Raw genomic sequence first — 18,667 nt, forward strand, 5'->3', positions numbered from 1 at the left:
CGGGTTTAAATTTGTTTGTTTATTTGGAACCCTTCTCCAAATCACGTCTGTAATTTTTCCATTTCACAAAATATTTACAAAAAAAGATACTTTTCATGTCGTTTTTTTTTTCTTCTTTATGTTGACTGTTGTAACAGCTCGTTTTTAGGATGATGAACCATTGCTTACATCTCGCAGTCCAGTCTCTTTTAGAAAAAGTTCATGAAAAAAATTCCTCCCACCCTTCTTTTCTTTCATACACTCGTTTTAAAACTGCATACAGTTTTTTTTTTCCACCATTGTTCTTCTTTTTGAGTGCTTTAAAAAAAAAAAAACTCTTCCTTGCATGCTTTCAGCTGCAAACAGGAAGCCAAGAGCTCGTGTGCTTATTGAGAGGAAGTGACATCTTTGCCCTGCAGGAAGTACAATTACAGCATCATCAGATCCCCCAGATGCTTGATTGGTTTGGTCTGTCCAGTCTTGTCTTTTTCTCTATAATCAGAGTCTCTCTAGACAAGCGCGAAACCTACGGTTGTACCAAATAACACAAAGTCATAGTAATTACTAAATGGAAACAGTCTTTGTCAGAAGCTTTTCTGTCCTGTGGGAAGCCTGGCAGCAGGAAGGGAGTGCTAGGAATAAGGGCCGAATTCCCAGAAAACTCGGAGGGCCTGGGTCAACCAGCCCTTCAGACGCAGCTCTAGTGTCCCTCTGCGGGTCAGCATCTGTAGTCCAGGCATAACAAGGCGTCCACAAGTGCATTGTGGGTGTTCCATGGAAGAGCGTTTTGTGTTCAAGCCGTACGATCCATCCCTGAACTCAGCAAAGAAAGGAAGAAATGCCATGATGATAAAAATCAAGAGACACGAAGGGGCCGCGGCCCCTCTTTAAAGGATCTATTAAACTAAGTCACCTGGGCAGAGAAAAAATATGACGCTAACAACATAAGGCAACTGACCTCAGTACAACTGGAGGGGTGATTATATCAGAGAAACATGAGGTGCTAAACTGGAAAGCTCAACACTGCACGGTATTATCTGTTTTCCGTTCAGCCTCAGTGAGACGCCACGAAGGCATGAGACGATTTTCTATTAAAAGTTCATTTTCTCTCAATCCATCTCCCGCTCTATAAATAAAAAGACGCGCCTCATTCTCGCCCCTTTACGCCTCTCTCGTTTCTTACTTGAGTGTAAAATGCTGAGCTGAGTTGTGCCAGAGTGAGCGGTTGGCTGTTTATGCATTTTACGTATAATACACTACATGAAACACTGACTGAAAATAAAGAGAGGAAGAAAATAAAAACACAAAGAGATCAACCCTGCCCCCGAATGTGTGTGTACATGCTCTAGGTCTGTGTTTGGATATAAACACTTATTTTAATGTGTGTATAGTATAACTGCATTGTGTTTTTTTCCAGTTGATAAGTCAGTAAAGGTGTGCTATTTTGGTGCCTGTCTCTATATCCAAGTGTGTGTGTGTGTGTGTGTGTGTGTGTGTGTGTGTGTTTGTGTATGTGTCTACTCTGTTAGCTGGTGACGTAGTGCTTTGTAGAGGGCTGCCCATACAGCCCGTAGAAATCTGCATGTCTGTGTGTCTGTGAGGCGTCTATCCAGTCCCTCACTGCCAAGCCCTGCATGGACGGACCTCCAGAGGCCAGGCCGGGGGGAGGGGGGTAGTCTTGGGCGCTGACCCAGGGGAAGGAGCCCGAACGTGGGTACGGAGGATGGCTGCGGTGGCCCGACACCGAGGGCACTCCGGAGCAGTAGCAGTTATCCATCGTACACACCAGGATCTTCCGGCCTCCATACTGTGGCAGCACGGCCTGCTGGGAGGAGTGCGAGGAGCTGCTGCCTCCGGGAGCAAAGTGCGAGGAGCCGAACACGGAGCCCGAGTGATGGTTAGTCAGCGAGCCACTTCCGCTTCCTGTCCCACCACTCTCGCTGATGTGAGGTGGGCCACAGGGGCCGAGTGGCTGCTGATTGGTGGACTGGCCTTCTCCAGAGGCAGAGCCGGAGCCCAGGTAGGGCTGCTTCGCTAAAGACGAGGAAGAAGATGAGGAAGAGGAGGAGGAGTCCTTGAAACCCGGAGCGGTGGTTTTTCCGACACTCCCGTTTCCCTCTGGAAAAGCGGTGGAATGTTTCCGTTTTTCTCCTCCAGAGCCAGAGCTCTGACCGCTGGGATACGCAGGAACGGACTGCAGGAACGTCGAGGGAGGGGTGAGGGGAGCTGAGAAAGACAAAATAAGAGGCGTTAAGTGGTAATAAAAAAAAAAAAAAGCACATTAATGCCCTCCTGTGTGTCCGAGGTCCTACCTTCCAGCGTTCTCTTCAAGCTCTTCTCTCTTTTTGAGATTTCAGAGAGGAATAGTTTAGAGTTTAGATTCCCAACTTTGTAAGGAGGGAGACTGCTGCCCACACATGCCTGAGACCTGCAGAAAGTGCCAAGAGACAAGCAAAATTCAAGATAAGATGTCTGCCTGGAAACATCGCAGCACATCACAGAACCACAGAGTGAAACACTTTAAAAATCCAGTGACAACAACTTTTCTCTGACCTGTCTGTGAGGATTTTAACAGGTTTGGTGTTTTTCATGAAGCTCAGTTCCTCTGCCTTACTGAAGGCCGTGTGGATGGAGCTCAGCAGCTTCTGAGCCTCGTGGCGCTGCTCTCCCAGAGCCAAAACCTGGGCAGCGTTCTCCTGGCAGAACCGAGCCTGAGCCCGGTCCAGAGCCTCCAGTGTCCGACCGAGATCCTCCTCCAGGAGCTGGTGCATCCGCTGGTACTGCAGACGCACCTCCTCCTTCAGCTCACACACCCTGTCCTGCAAGGGAACAACCACGGACACACAAAACACCAATCCGCTCAAAATTGATCTTGTGTTATGTAACACCGCGTAGAATCTCGGAAAACGTGTGTCGCTGTGTTTACGCCCACGGAGCACGGTGCAAAAACGTACCTCCACCACACACTTGTCAGAGTCGAGTTTGCAAAGCTGCTCTTCGATCTCCTGCACTCGCTCCTCCACGCGCTCCTGCTGTCTTAACAGGCTTTGCTGTGAGGTGAGAAACAGACACAGAAAAAGAAAGACAGAAACTCTTGAGCTTTGTGAAGTTGTGACCTCTGTTAGCCACTAGCATCCCCTCCCCATGCCTGAGGTATTTAGGATCCGGGAGCTGGCTAATTTAGTCTCCATCCAACACACAATCCCTGTGGGGGAGGAGAGAGGGGGGTGCTGTCATAGCAACCAACAGCTATTTTGTGTTTTTAGTGAGTGAGGACTAATGTGGGGGTTGTGGGGGGCTGGGGCAGTGAGCAGAGATAGATAAATGGGCATACAGAGGCAGAAAAAGCTCCAGCAGCTCTGCTCCCCCCTCAGTGCGCCTCCTCTCCTCTGTCCTACACTTCATCTCTAAAAGATGCACATGCACTCACGGAGTCGAGGCTCCTCTATGCTACGGCAATGTTGTGGCAACAGCACTTGTTATTTTGGGATGATGATGGCCTGTGAACATTAGCAAACACGGTTCAGACTAAACGGAGATGCTCATCCGGCTGCAAAATTAATTAAAAAAACCCAAAACGATCGTTTATGTTGCTGCTATGCTGAGTATGAATGTCATTGACACAGATTTGCTAATCCTTCATGTTATTAATATTTAATGTGCAATATGAACAATGCTAACTCAACATTTAATGATAAAGAAACACACTCATTAGATGGTACAGAGTAAAAATAATGACCCAGTTTTTAATAAACCAGACTAAGAGTCTACACACATGCTAGCAGCTTTGTGAGCCTGCACTTGAGCTAAATGCTAACGTTAGCATGCTAATACACACACACAGTGACAATGCTAACATGCTGACACCAAGCAGGTGACATGTTTTCCATGTTCACCATTTTGCAGTGTAGTGTGTTAGCATGCTAACATTCGCTAATTAGCACAAAAAATTTGCTCCAGAGTAAAGTTCAGGCTGACGGCAACGTTAGTACCTGTGCAGGTAGTTAGTCGTAAACTAAAGTAGGGCTGCAACTAACGATTAATTTATCATCAGTAAATCTGCCAATGACTTTCTCTTTAGTCTTTAGTTTTTAGTAGGAAAAAGGACGTTTATTTCCCAGAGAAAGAAATGCTTGTTTTGATCAAACAACAATCTTCACATTTCAGAAGCTGAAACCAGAAAATGCTCCATTAATTAATCAATCGGTAATGATTACTGCCCCTCTGAATAAAGGGCAAATTAAATTTTTTTATTTGATGATGGAACTAGATAAAAAACAAAGGGATGCCCAAGTTAATGAAATGTTAATGAGTTTAACATGAATATAACAAGATTTCATGGTAAAAAATATGATGTCATAGTGCTAAAGGAAAGGTCAGGGGATAACCAAAGTTATTAGGGTCCATCCTCTGGGGATCATGAATATCTGCACAAATTTTCATGCCTTTATTTCACGCATTCAATTTGACTCATTTAATAGTTGAGACATTTCAGTTTGGACACAGTGAACTGAGCAAACCAACAGCTGCTGGTGTGGCTTAAAAAACTGGATCTGCCACTAATCCCACAAGTCAATAATCAGTTGTTTTTCACAGGCTGGAGGTCTGTTCACATACCACCACCATCATCATCATCATCATCATCATCATCATCATTATCAGAATCCAGTCATTCCAACTAAACAGCAGCTGATTTTATCATTAGTTCCCAGTGTGATCAGCTGCTGTGGAGCCTGATAGGAATGAAAACCTGCGAGCTCCTGGGCCTCAGCAGAGGCACATGGTCGGGAACCACTGCCCTAGATATCTCCCTCTCTCTCTCTCTCTCTCACACACACACACACACACACACACACACACACACACACACACACACACACACACACACACACACACACACACACACACACAGTTGGCATGGTTAGATCCAGGACTGTGACCTGGTTGTGCTGATTGATTGAGTTAGGCTCCGAGCAGAAGCCAGGGGAAAAACAGGGTCGAAGGAACTGAAGCTTCCCAGAGGGAGGAGGTTGGGGGGGGCTGAATGTATGGGATACCTTTGGGGAGTGAGGGAGGGAGACGGGGGTATAAAGAAGGGAGGGTGCTCTTTAGCTGTCATTTCACTACAGTGTCTTTTCCATCAGAGCCACCAGAGCAGGAGCAGAGGGCCAGAGGGAAGGTCGGCCATCGCCTGGGGTGGCTGGTGGATGGGGTGAGGTGAATTTGGTTGGGGGTGGGGGGGCTCAGAAGTGAAGAGCAGGGCAATGGCTGCAGGATGGTGTGTGTGTGTGTGTGTGTGTGTGTGTGTGTGAGGAGGTGGGGTCCACTCCACATTCCTCTATCACATCCAACATGGAGGATGCATGAGCAGTCATCAGTAGCACGAGGACTGAAACAAGCTGAAGGATTAATGTTGATGTGACTAAAATCAGTGTCACTGTGTACTAAGGTTATTTTTCTGTTATGAAAACTCACTGTTCCCCCAGGAAACTGTTCAGCAGAAGTGGTGCACTACCCACAACGTGCCACATCTTATCTTTTGATCAGTTTCGTTAGTGAATGATCGGCTAAACAACAAACTCATATGGTTTACTCTTGTTTTTTTTATTGATGGTGTTGAATGTTAAAGCCAAATATATATGGGTAAATCACTATCAATATATTGGCTGATCCCTTATATATTTTTTTTAACATTGTGACCAAGATACATTTTATTATTGAAAATAAACTGATGGACAAACTGTAATTGCAACACTGTTTCTAAATAACCTCAAACCTGCAATTTATTCTTACATATACACAATATATCTGCAATAAGCTAATGTTGACCAATAATTGCCAATCCTGCTTTAGAGCAGGAAGTGGTTACAAGCACTATCTCATTATATTTACATACTATATATGTGTGAGGTGAATGAAAGCAAAGATTTGAAATAAGTGAAATGCAATGAACTGTGTTTCACACTTTGCCGTTTCGATAATGACGTTAGTTGTGAGTTGCAGCCCTTCCTGTTATATCAGAGAAAACTCACTTTCACAAAACAAACAAATTCCTCGGGAGCATTCATTTGGACGACTGAATTTTGTTCATCAAGAAACAATTTCCATTGAAAGTCCATAAGAGATGGTAATCACCACAGCCTGACCGATACATCAGCACTGCTGATATTTCTGCCTTATTTATCAGTATCTGTATATTTTATGTTGATATGTAACAAGAAACTAGAATCAAGAAACGCCACAGACACAGTGTGACTGAGATCATTTAGAAACAGTGATGTAGAGCATTTTCAAGGCTGATACCAAAAGATGTTTTAAAAACATAAGTAAATAAAACAAAAAAAACCCACTTCTGATTAGAGCTGTGACGATTAGCTGATAAATCAATAAGTCAATCAACTGAAAATGTATTTTCAACTATTTTGATAATCATTTTAGTCATTCTTTAAATAAAAAATATCAACATTTGTTGATTCCAGCTTCACAGGTCAGGACTTTGTGTTTTTCTTTGTAGTTCTGGGTTGTTGGGAAGTTACACATCTTTCTGACATTATATAAACTGAAGAATTAACCAAGGACATAATCATCAGATCAATTCATGATGAAAAAAAACAAATCAAACAGAATGACTTACATCTGTTTCCCTGTCCATGTAATGGTGTTACATATCTGTGGCAGGTCTGTGCTGCATTTTCTTGTCACTTATTGGCTGACATTTATCTGTTGTGAGCTAATATCAGCTCATATATCGACCCTGCTCTAGTTGACATAACACTGTTTATTTTTCAACCATAAAATGTCCCACTTAACATGTTGGTCGCACACTCTTCTCTGTGAGAATTCAAAGGACCCTCATTTTTCGTGTTTATGCCAAAAAAGGGAATAATGTCTGAGTTCACGTCAGATTATTACTGATAGCTGCACCAGGGTCAAAAATCCTGAATTAATCAGGCTCGACTTATTGCGCAGCCTGATTATAGATAATGTTGTAAAAGCTGTAGATGTAAAGGATTTTGATAAAACAGCTTTTACATTCAGACCAGGTCCCACCCGGCAGCCCTGCCTATGCCCCGGGTGACCGATTAACTATACATAAAGCTGAGTCATAGCATTACTAACAGGAAACGCACCCTTCCATGACACGGTTGACACCTAAACAGGGTGTTGGGTGAACTGCATGAGTCAGTCAGCAGCGAAGCCCTCACTGTCCTCCCTCTGACTAAACTCGAGCTCGAGATGATGACGGCGAGCACCGAACCCCCAGGAAGAGAAGAGGTTAATAATAATAAAAAAAAAAAAAAAAAAAAAAAAAAAAAAGCCCAAGTAGACCGCAGAATCAAGTGACGAATCACTTTAATCCCCCTTCCCCTCGACTCCGCTCCCACCCCCCTCCCTCCACAACTGGCGATCCCTGAGCTAGGATGCACCTGTGCTGGGGAGATAAGGCCCTCCGAGGGCCCCTCATTGTTCCACCCTCGACTGCATTGTTTGTCATTCCAACAGATGAGAACGGAGGCTGGAGAGGATCACAACTGAAAAATGCACCAGATAGACTCTAAACACTGGCTCCAGAAACACTCGAAATTCAGTTATTTCTTCAAATGGGGGATTGTGTTGTTGATTGGGTGAAGTGATTTATCAAATACATAAACAACTGAGAAAAGGTCCTGGAAGCTTTGTATCCAAAAAAAATCTCCACTTCATGTCTTTAATGTGGCAAAGAATGACATTAAAATATGTCCTTTGTTCTGGTGATGTTTGCTTGACGACTACAAAGTGGATGAAGAATGACCTCACCGGCTTTTGTGATGCTGTTGTGAATACACAAAGCTTCTTTTTGGTGCCTTATTGATCACAAATTCTTGCAAACAGGGCTGGGAGTAATGATTATTTCTATTATTGATTAATCTGCCGGTTATGTTCTGACTGATCGATTAATGGTTTAGTCTCTAAAATGTCAGTAAACAGAAAAAAATTCCATCACAGTTTCCTGGAGCCCAGGATGATGTTTTTCCAAATGTCCTGTTTTGTTTGACTAATGGTGCAAAACCCAAGAATATTCAGTTTAATATTACAGAGAAGCTGGAACCAGAGAGTTTTTGATATTTTTCCTTAAAGAAAATCAGCTAATTTATTAATCGACTATTGTTTCAGCTCTATTGGAAGATCTCTGACATCCACTGGCTGTTTCTCCCACAGGGTGAGAGTGTGACCACGAGGCCCTGAGCAGAAACATGAACAAGTATGTGTTTGTGTAATTCATGTGCACAATACTTAATTCTTCTTACTCGGATGTCGTTGCGTCTCAGCTCCACGTCAGTGACGGCGTGGCCGTGGCTGGGGTGGCAGCGGGCGAAGCAGCAGTACTGACACACCGCCGTCTGCTCGGCCTCACAGTGATAAAGCCTGTACTCGTCGTGCTGCGGGCAGGTCCAGGCCTTCACCGCCTCCGCCTCCACCAACAGGTGCCCCAGGGCTGAGCACGGCTGCTGCAGGTGTGTCTGAACGTGGGACTGGCAGCAAGGGGCATTGCAGCGCAGGCAGACTTTCACTGCGGGGAGTGGTGGGCCCCGGCGGCACAGGATGCACTGCAGCGCCGGCGTGGTCGCCTTCTCCACACTCAGGGCGTTGTACTTCTCGACTATATTGGACAGTTTGTGGTTCTTCTCCAGGCTGGGCTTCTGCGTGTAAGCATGATTGCACTCAGGGCAGCGGGCCAGCGAGGAGTCTTTGGCCCAGGCCTCGCTGATGCAGCCCCGGCAGAAGTTGTGCTTGCAGGGCAGCTGGATGGGATCTGAGAACACGTGCAGGCAAATGGGGCAGATGAGCTCCTCCTCAAAACAGTTCCTCCACGTCTCAGCCATGTCAGAGGCCATCATGGTGCAGGCAGGCATACACTAACTGTTCTCCACTTCTTCCAGACCTCGAGGCCTCACAGGAAACCTGACACTCTCAAAGTGAGTCTTGAGAAAAAAGATAAAAACAGAGCCGATGCCGTCCTGAAAGATCAGACCGTATATTTCAACCCTTGTGACCAAATTACACGAGTCTCCCTGACAGATGACAAGTATTGCTTATTGCTGCAGCATGAAGGCAAATTCCAGAAAACTGACCAGAGAAGGCTTCAGGCGAGGATGACAACACCTTGGGTGTTTTCAACACACACAGCAGGGGCTGACGTTATACAGATTACAGTAAACGGTGCTTTAATTTCCTCTAACTCGTACACACTCACAGGGCCTGCCTTTAAAGCCTCTGTGTGTTTATAGGCCTACAGGAAGCTAAATGCCTGTGAGCTACAGGTAAACCATGAAATGCAAACAAGGCACAGAGAACTAAATATCTACACAATTAATACGACCATGAGGTGAATCAATCTCTGCATGAAAAGACACCTGATCCTTCCCTGCTGCCTGCTCGGGCCCTTACCTTCAGGGCTTGCTTCACTTCAACCTCGGATTATGACTTGACTGTGGACAATTCAGACCAACAAACGAAGCATGAAAAGCATGAGAAAGGACTGCTCCAGTCCACACCCTGATTACTATCCACACACACACACACACAGCTTTTTTTTTGTTGTTTGTTTAAAAGAAAAAAAAAAAAAAAAACCTGAATCTGTTTTATCAGGACCTCAAGGACGCCTGATTCTCTGAATAATCACAACGCAGCGCAATGCTTTTGTCCGCTGAACCATAAATAAGTATCCGGGGAGCCTCCACCAGCAATTTAATAACACATCCGAGACAGGAAAGGCTGTCTCACAGGTCAGATCCACCACACGGGCTCCTCCGGCCCCTCAGACCTGACAGAACAGCGACATTTCAGTCGGATGAACGCCGCCTGCTCTGAGGCACAGCTCGCATATCTGTACACAAGGCCTCGGCTTTTCTCTCCCACCAGTTCTTCTGTCGACAACAAAAAGGCCTTATAATCTCATTAAACTGAAAAATCATACCCAGGCCATCGTTTTCCGAGGCTGTTTACTGCATAGTTAATCGTTTTAATAGTCGAGTCCGGCTCCTGCGCACAAAACAAAGGGTTTTAGGATCCGCAGGAATGTTGGCTGGAGCCTCCTGCTTTCCCCTCCGACACATCTATCAAATATCTCAGGATTTCTACTCTGATTTTTTATTTTTTTACCTCAGTCGCCTCAGCCTTTAGCCAACAACATATTTATCCACTTCCTTATCTCGATTAAATCGTGTAAATTACCTCAGACGTCACCTCACCATTTTCTACCACAGCTCAGGTACCGATAAACACTAGACTGGCCCTGGTTCCCCACAAGGACGGTCGTCGCTAATGAAGGCTACAGTCATTATTCTCAAAAGCAGCCATATTTGTATATTTAACTGATTAAAAAAAAACAAAAATACACCCTGCTAATCTTAAAGGGGACGTCGCTTTTCTGTCCTTGTTGGGGCTAGCTGTCATCAGCCATCTTGTAAATCCTCATTTAAAAAAAAAAAAAAAAAAGAAAGAAAGGAGAGGAGAGGAGAGGAGATATCCGCCGTGGAAAAGGCTGAAGCTGCTTCACCGAAGCTGCTTTTCGGGAGCATCGACGCAAAGTCCCGTCGTTATTAACGAAAAACACCCTTTTTTCAGGCGCTGTTGTGGGTCCGGAGCGGCGGGCTTGACGTGGTTTTTTTTTTTTCGTGGCCCGATCCCGGTCGTGAGTCCCGGTGCGAGTCGACTCCGTGGTTCATAAAAATCCAACACGGTTGTGAATAATAATTTGTGTTCCTCCTCCTCCTTTCTTCCTCCGTGTCTGTCGGTCAGGCGCTGGAGAGAGGAGGAATGCAGGCGAGCCGGACTGGTCTCCCAGCAGGGTCAACGGCCGGGACAACACAGGAACATCCGGCTGCGCTTTTCAAAATAAAATACCAAGCGTGACAGAGCAGTGGAACAGGAAGCTCTGGGTTCTTTTATTTATGTGCAAGAGTCTGTTATAAGCAGGAATGTCACAGTGAGGGGAATAGTACAATTACATTAAATACCCAGTGCCCGTGGAGAGGTGGTAAGAAAATTATGTTTGTTGTCTCTATGTGGTCGTTTTGTCTTTTTGTGTTTTTTTTTTTTTTTGAGTCTTTGTGGTAATTTTGAGTCTGTTTTTGTGTCTTTCAGTGGTTGTTTTCCGTCTCATTATCATTTTGAGTCTCTGTTTGTGTCTCTTTGTGATCTTTCTGAGTCTTTGTGGTTGTTTTCCATCTCTTTGTGATCGTTTTGAGTCTTTGTGGTCGTTTTTGCACGTCTTTGTGGTTGTTTTGTGTCTCTTTGTGATCATTTTAACATCTTTTAACTAAGCTCTGTGACTTTCAAACAGGAATTATTAAAAATCAAGTCATACAGAGGCTCTGGTCCAGACTGGGCCTGTTCGGTAATCCTTCCATGCCAATATGTTGATCTGCAATTTTGAAAATGTACCTTATTATAACGAGTACTGCTGTATGAATGAATAGTTTGACATATATAGTATGTAACTATAAACAATATTGGAGCCTCTCATATGACTATTTAGTCAGAGCGGTGAATCAGCTTGGAGGTGATCGCAGGTTTTAATCCAGTGTTTTCACTTTTCATGTTGCATTTTAGTGACTTCAGGTTTCTCAAGTTTTATGGAAGGAAATAATATTGTAAAAACTTCACAGGAAAAGCTTCACTGAGTAATTTGAGTGTTTTGAGAAAAGAGGCTGAACTGTGCGGAGTGAACTGCATTACTGCTGACATTAATAACCACAACAGATGGCTGTGTTTTGATTCAATTATTTGTACCGACAATGGAAATATTAAAAGCAGAAGGCGGCCCGCTGAAACTGTGTGAAGAACAATGCTGAGACTTTTAAGACTGAAACCGAGCTAAACAAGGCAGAATAAGAATAATAAGGTGTAATAATTCACTGTCAGTACAGTCATGCAATCTCCCTTTACAAGTCATTTCATATAAACCTGGTCATTAATACAGTTTTAAGGATTTTTTTTTTTTTTAGATCTAAAGTAATAAGACTTCCGACTGGGTTTTTCTGATTTGTTCTTTTTTATTTTGTATGAAAAATCTTATATCTGTGACTCACATATATGCAAACTTTAACATCTCAAATATAAAAAACGATGGCAATGATTGAGAACCACAAACTGGGGACAAAGCCGAGGAGCATTTTATTTATTTATTTATTTATTTATTGTTCTGAGCTTTATTTTGAAGCTTACCCTCAGGTCTTCCTGCATGATTCAGGCTGTCTTCGGCTGACCTGACGCAGTTTCTCGGCAACATCAGCCGCCCCCTCCTCCTCCTCCTCCTCCTCCTCCTCCTCCTCCTCCTCCTCCTCCTCCTCCTCCTACCCTTCCTCCCCCCTCCCCCCTCCCCTCCCTCCTTCCGGATCAACGCTACGGCCGTCACGTGACCTGTCACACAACCGATGTGTGTCACGTTTTCACCGGGAGGAGCTGAGGGATGAACCGGGGAGGAAGGGCAGGGATTCATACTTAAAGGGCTTACTGCATCTGTTAATGGCCTGGGCGCTCATCATGTTCCTCTGGGACAACGCAGCATGTGTGTGTGTGTGTGTGTGTGTGTGTGTGTGTGTGTGTGTGTGTGTGTGTGTGTGCTTGTAAATGGTACATTGTGAGGATAAAAAAAAAGTATTTTCCCACAGAGTGAGGACATTTTTCCTGGCCTTCTCTTTCTGACACAGCTTGAAAAGGCTGACGGTTAAGACTTGGTTTTGGGGTTAGGTTTAGGTCGGGGTTAGGGAATGCATTATGACTGTCCCGATAAAGATAGAAGTACAAATGTGTGTGTGTGGGTGTGTGTGTGGGTGTGTTGCAGGAAATTATAACTGTAATAATCCTGTGACGTTCCCTCTGATATTAAACATATAAACTTGCAGGGATGGGGGTCACTTTATGGTCGCGACAGTTACTAACAAAATAATTAGAAACAAGATGGAAAAGAAGTCATGAGCTTTGTGAAATCCTGAATAACATTAAAACTACGATGGTGGAGTGAGTATTCAGATTCTTTACTGCAGTACGAGCAGTGATGCCACATCATGGAAATATTACAGGTAAGCCCTGCATCAAAATTACTAAAGTAAAGTAATAAATAAAGTAAAAATGCAGGAGTATTATCAGCAAAATGTACTTTAAGTGTCAAAAATAAAAGCAATGGAGCTGAAATGAAGAGTAGATTAAACAAGTGGTTGATCAACAGAAAAATGAATCAATAAAAACACCCTTAATAATAAATATAATAAAAAAAAAACATCTATTGTACTCATGAATAACAAAATAACCAGTGCAAACATCTGTAGTGGTTATCAGGTTAATCAGTAATAAAGTGTTTTGAATTTACTTTTGAAAGTCTGCACAATCTAAACCCTCAGAATATTTCAGCCTTTTTTGCCATTACTGTGTGACGCCTTCACTGTCTGTTTTAAGAATATGTCAAAAACATTATTAAGAGTTTTGTAGTACTTCATTAAACCACGAGAATAGGACAAAGGTGGAGAGACGTCTTACTCTGGCCCCAACTTTCAGAAGGGATTGTGCTTTTATTACGATTTCATTATCAAAAAACACCAAATAAGATTCCACTGGAAAAATGGATAATTTGCAGAATTAAATGAATTGGTTTCCAGCTACTGCTAAACCAGTCTGTTGCAACATAATAGTAAAATATTAGAAACACGATCCACAGATGAATGTAATAGGAAGCCTGAGTATGAAAACTGAACAGCACTGTCACTCTCAAGCATCTTATAATGATAATAATTTAAATTAAATAACGTACAGCTCTTACAATGAACAATAAAACAGACTTCTCTATGATAGTGTCACAAATCTCCTCTTACCTGTGGTTCTCAAACTTTTCAAGTCAAGTGCACAAATTAGACCTGGGACCCTGTTCCAGCTTCCCCCGTCTGAGAGGATTTTTGCTTTTAGACGTTTTATTACAGAAAGTGTTTGAAACTCATTCTGTTAGTTATGGCTGACGTGATAGTGAAAATCAGTGATTCCTCTTTTTACTGGGAACGTACTCTGGTCTAAACTGCTGACAGTGACAGTCTCAGTACAGTGAGAAGATACTGATGAACCTGCAGCTGATTCATTCATCACAAAACAACAACAACAAAACAAAATCTATTAAATTTACTGTTTTTACCATGTTGCATAAAAAACGAAAGCTGTGCCACTGTTTCCAAGCAGAACTGTATATATGTGGATTAAAGGAAATAACCTGGTCATTCAGGGACCTGGTAACTCTGTGTCACAGACCAAGAGACTTCACAGCTGCTGCAGACTGCTGAGAGTACTACTCGCCGCATTTAGATGACGTCACGGCTCTCTCTGACGTGGAAAAGAGTGCGACCACTCTTCTCTCTAGACACTTTGAATAATGTGTGTACTGTGTAACTTGATGTTATTTTTTTGACACGTTCAGGAAGCTCCGCTGACGCAGAGCATCAAAAAATTGAGTGAAACTCTTATTGTTCCTCTCCACGGAAATCTTTAGTAAAAGGCGAAAGATTTATACGATCTGAAGAGAAACAAGAGTGTACTGCTGAGGAGGAGCCTGACAGGCCGACCAGGCTGGAGACAACACCGTTTTCAGTCGTGGTTCACGTAAATGACACAACAACATCACATATAAATACACGCACCGTGATGTGCGGATGAAGAAACACACAGAAGCGGATCCTGTGGCGCTGTGATGTAGAAACCGCACGTTTATTTAGCATGGGTTAGCCTTTCACGCTACGGCGCAAAGCATGATGGGAAAAGGTTTTCGACAGAGTTAAATTTTACAAAGTTGTCCTCGTGAGATGGATTTTTTTAAATAAATCCCACATTCACATGCACAGCTGTGGTGTAAGATGTAAAATGTGCTGTTTTTCACATTGTTAACGTCCCAACGAGTAAATAAATAAATCCCATGTTAAACACACACACACACACACACACACACACACACACACACACACACACACCTAAAGCTCAGCTGGTTGAAGACTATAAGGCACTGAGGTTTAGACGAACCTGTACTACGCTGAAACTAAATGGGATACACTGTACACACACACACACACACACACAAACACACACACACACACACACACACACACACACACACACACACACAAACACACACACACACACACACACACACACACACACACACACACACAAAGTAACTTGTAAGTAATGTTAAAATACATTTAAATAAAATAATACTAGACGGCCGTAACATAGAATTTTTTGAGGGAACGACATTAAGATAGTATTTTAGGTTTACAACAATTTTTTTAATATAATAAACTCCACTCTTTCGTGGTGTTGACTTTTCTTATAATTTTGTTATTGAACACCTGAGGAAGCCCCACTGATGCAGGGCAGCAAAAAATTGAGTAAAACTCTTATTGATCCGCTCCACGGAAATCTTTAGTAAAAGGCGAAAGATTTATTCGTGATGAAGTGAATCCAGAGCGATGTGAGCTCCACCACAGGAGCAGCTGCTGGATTCATGAGAACACGCACTTCACTGCTGGTGTGTTGTTAATCTCGCGATATAACTCATCATGAAACAAACAACCAGCTGTTGTTAGCAGCGGTGCTGATGGATGTTTCCTCTGCTCTGGTTCCCTGTGAGGATTAAATGATACTGACGCACAGACTGTGTGTATAATAACATTTACTCTGTCTCACGTTGTGCCGCAAGGCATGATGGGAGAGGAGGGCTGGAGCTTCAAGGGTCCCGAGCTTTTTCTGAACCGTTTTGTCTGTAAATGTAAATAATGAAAATTTAAACTCCAGCAGCTGCGAAACCTAAAAGTCAGTGAGGAAAACTTGTATTAAAATAAATAAAAAGTCTTTATTGTAACGTCTGGGATGATTAGATTGTTAAACTAACACTAGATGTCGCTGTAGATGAATTTCAGAAACACCCCCTCTCTGTCTCTCACACACCTGAAGCTCAGGTTGAAGACATAAAGGACTGAGATTGAGAAGAACCTGTGCTCCGCTGCAGCTCGATGTGCTTCACTGTCTACACTGTGTTAGAAAGAGGAACCGGACTGTTCATTCATTCATCTCAGGTTTAACCTGAGGACACTCCCGAAGATGCTCCATCTCGTTTTCAGGACACACACCATAAATAACGTGTAAATAATGATAATAAAACACATTCATGTAAAATAAATCTGCACATTACACTTATATAATCAGGGTGAGCGCTTGTCTGTGAATTATAAATTGCTATAGGGGAATAATAATGAAATAATGCTCATATAATTATCTCACTTTTGCATTAAGAAGTATTTTCTTATATTTAACCCTGTAATGTCTGACCCCAGAAATAATGGACAGAAAATTCAGATTTCTTGAATCTGGAACCTTTATTTGGCCCTTTCACAAAATTTGAAAAAAAAAAAAAAAAATACAAAAAATTATTTGCATATAGGTTTTTCCAAATTTTATACACGATTTTACTACATACTAAAATGCAAAAAATGATGTAATTATAACTTGCTTCAACCGATTACGTGTTCATGTTAGAATATGACTAAAACCTCAAAGAAAATGTCACTGGAAAATGGTAAAAATGGCAATTTTCTTGACGTTGATCCAGTGAGTTGGGTACTATCTGAAGGTGGCCATCTTGGATTGTCCCATGTTCTGTGTTTGAGTTGTTGTAGTGATAAAGGATCCACCAGGGGTTGGAAGACAAGTATCAGATTGGATATAAGAGAGTTTTGAGAGAAGTTTTTACCATAAGGTGATGCAATAGATCTCAGACATGCTTGTGTCTATCAATGTATCACATTTGATGCATCTGACATTATGGGGTTAAACATTGTCTTGTTTTTATTGAACACCTGAGGACGCCCCACTGATGCAGGGCAGCAAAAAATTGAGTAAAACTCTTATTGATCCGCTCCACGGAAATCTTTAGTAAAAGGCGAAAGATTTATTCGTGATGAAGTGAATCCAGAGCGATGTGAGCTCCACCACAGGAGCAGCTGCTGGATTCATGAGAACACGCACTTCACTGCTGGTGTGTTGTTAATCTCGCGATATAACTCATCATGAAACAAACAACCAGCTGTTGTTAGCAGCGGTGCTGATGGATGTTTCCTCTGCTCTGGCTCCCTGTGAGGATTAAATGATACTGACACACAGACTGTGTGTATAATAACATTTACTCTGTCTCACGTTGTGCCGCAAGGCATGATGGGAGAGGAGGGCTGGAGCTTCAAGGGTCCCGAGCTTTTTCCTTTCAAAACGAGTGTGTCGTCGACGACGCATTTGCGCATGCGCACTTCGGACTACCGTAACTCTGTCACGGTTTGAGCGATCGGAAAAATTCCAACGGTTCCTGAAAACTGAGCCCTCGCGCTTTACAGGCACACAGGCGTCATTACGGTAATTTCACTCCCGCCTCTACCGGAAGACCGGGAACGTGCCCTTTCGTTCCCGGCGAATACAGAAACAGCAGAGGGAGAAATACAGCGAGTTTTTGATAGAAAATGTCAGCAAGACGCCCTCCCGTGTAATAAAACCTCCGTGGACGGTCACAGATGGGTTTGAGGACGAAGGAGCAACTTCTGGCGAAGAAAGGTGACGTTAGACGAGTTGAATTTCTGAATGAATGAAGCTCTCGCTAACTTTCCTCTGTCTAGTTTTTACTTTCTTCTCGTTGTTGTCTGTGTAAATCGACGCTTGTATTGTATTGTTTTGAACAGTGGGACCTACAGGTAATGAGCAATGGCTGCTCACTGCTCCTACTGATGTGTATCATATGTAGTATGGGTCAAATGCAGAGAATAAATTCAGTGTATACAAGTACTATGAAATGACAAAGTAATCTTCTTATACAGGCAGGGAAGAGTTGGTGTCCCCACCACCCAAGAAAATGCACTCACAAAGAAATCACCACGAGGCAGCATCCGGTGGATCAGGGACAGAGATCTCCTGTTTGTGAAGTGGATGGATGTGAGAGAGTCTCCCTGTGCTCCACCATCCACCCAGTCTGCAGCGGGGACACAGTGGAGCGCTGGTCGAAGACAGGTGATGGGCCACAACAGAAGATCTCTGTCCCCAGACCCACGTCAGTAACGGAGTACAACAAGCACACGGGGGGAGTAGACACGTCAGACCAGATGATTGGCACAAACTCTGTCCACCGGAAAACGAGGAGATGTCCCGCCACTGTCTTCCAACATCTGCTTGACATTGCCGTGACCAACTCGTTCGTGATCCACAAGACTCGCTGTGCCAGCCTGCAAAAGAAGCCTATGACACGTCAGCGACTCCAGGAGGAGCTTACTGCGCACCTCCTTGGAGTTGACGTGAAAAATGGTGCACAGAAGACCCGAGGTAACCAACATCTGGCTGTCCCCACAAGCAGCGGCCACACAAAGTGTGACAGAGCCAGCATGGGGTGACGGCGCTGCAAGCTCTGTAAAAAGAGGACTTCCTGGCAGTGTCAGGACTGTGATGTGCCCTGTGTCTGCAGCCAGAGAGGAACTGCTACTGGCAGCACCACCAAGGTGTTTGAGTCTGCAGCCAGAGAGGAGCAATTGCCCTGTGTGGGGAGAAAACACCTGTATATAGTTTTATTTTTATGGTCTGTTATGCACTACAGGTTTATTGTAAGTTCACACATTTTATTGTAAATAGTTGTATACTT

The 18,667-nt window shown here is 43.5% G+C and overlaps 1 protein-coding gene and 3 non-coding genes across 4 annotated transcripts; all 4 read right to left on the reverse strand.

Moving 5' to 3' along the window:
- Window positions 1–10,832, reverse strand: trim8b (tripartite motif containing 8b). Its single transcript, XM_071463061.1, has 5 exons — window positions 8,268–10,832; window positions 2,934–3,029; window positions 2,533–2,798; window positions 2,292–2,407; window positions 1–2,205 (listed from the first exon to the last, which is right to left on the reverse strand). The coding sequence occupies exons 1-5, from the start codon at window positions 8,871–8,873 to the stop codon at window positions 1,505–1,507; spliced, it is 1,785 nt and encodes a 594-aa protein (XP_071319162.1). The 5' UTR covers window positions 8,874–10,832; the 3' UTR covers window positions 1–1,504.
- A 3,592-nt stretch (window positions 10,833–14,424) lies between these two features.
- Window positions 14,425–14,538, reverse strand: LOC139609336 (U5 spliceosomal RNA). The gene has a single exon (XR_011685205.1). It is a non-coding gene; the product is annotated as a U5 spliceosomal RNA (small nuclear RNA).
- An 816-nt stretch (window positions 14,539–15,354) lies between these two features.
- On the reverse strand, window positions 15,355–15,468 carry LOC139609343 (U5 spliceosomal RNA). The gene has a single exon (XR_011685211.1). It is a non-coding gene; the product is annotated as a U5 spliceosomal RNA (small nuclear RNA).
- A 1,392-nt stretch (window positions 15,469–16,860) lies between these two features.
- Window positions 16,861–16,974, reverse strand: LOC139609341 (U5 spliceosomal RNA). Its single transcript, XR_011685209.1, has one exon. It is a non-coding gene; the product is annotated as a U5 spliceosomal RNA (small nuclear RNA).
- Between the last annotated feature and the right edge of the window lie 1,693 nt (window positions 16,975–18,667).

This window comes from Trachinotus anak, unplaced genomic scaffold (assembly GCF_046630095.1).
Source record: "Trachinotus anak isolate AG129_WGS33_773 ecotype Australia unplaced genomic scaffold, CSIRO_AGI_Tana_v1 ptg000025l, whole genome shotgun sequence".
Lineage (NCBI taxonomy): Eukaryota > Metazoa > Chordata > Actinopteri > Carangiformes > Carangidae > Trachinotus > Trachinotus anak.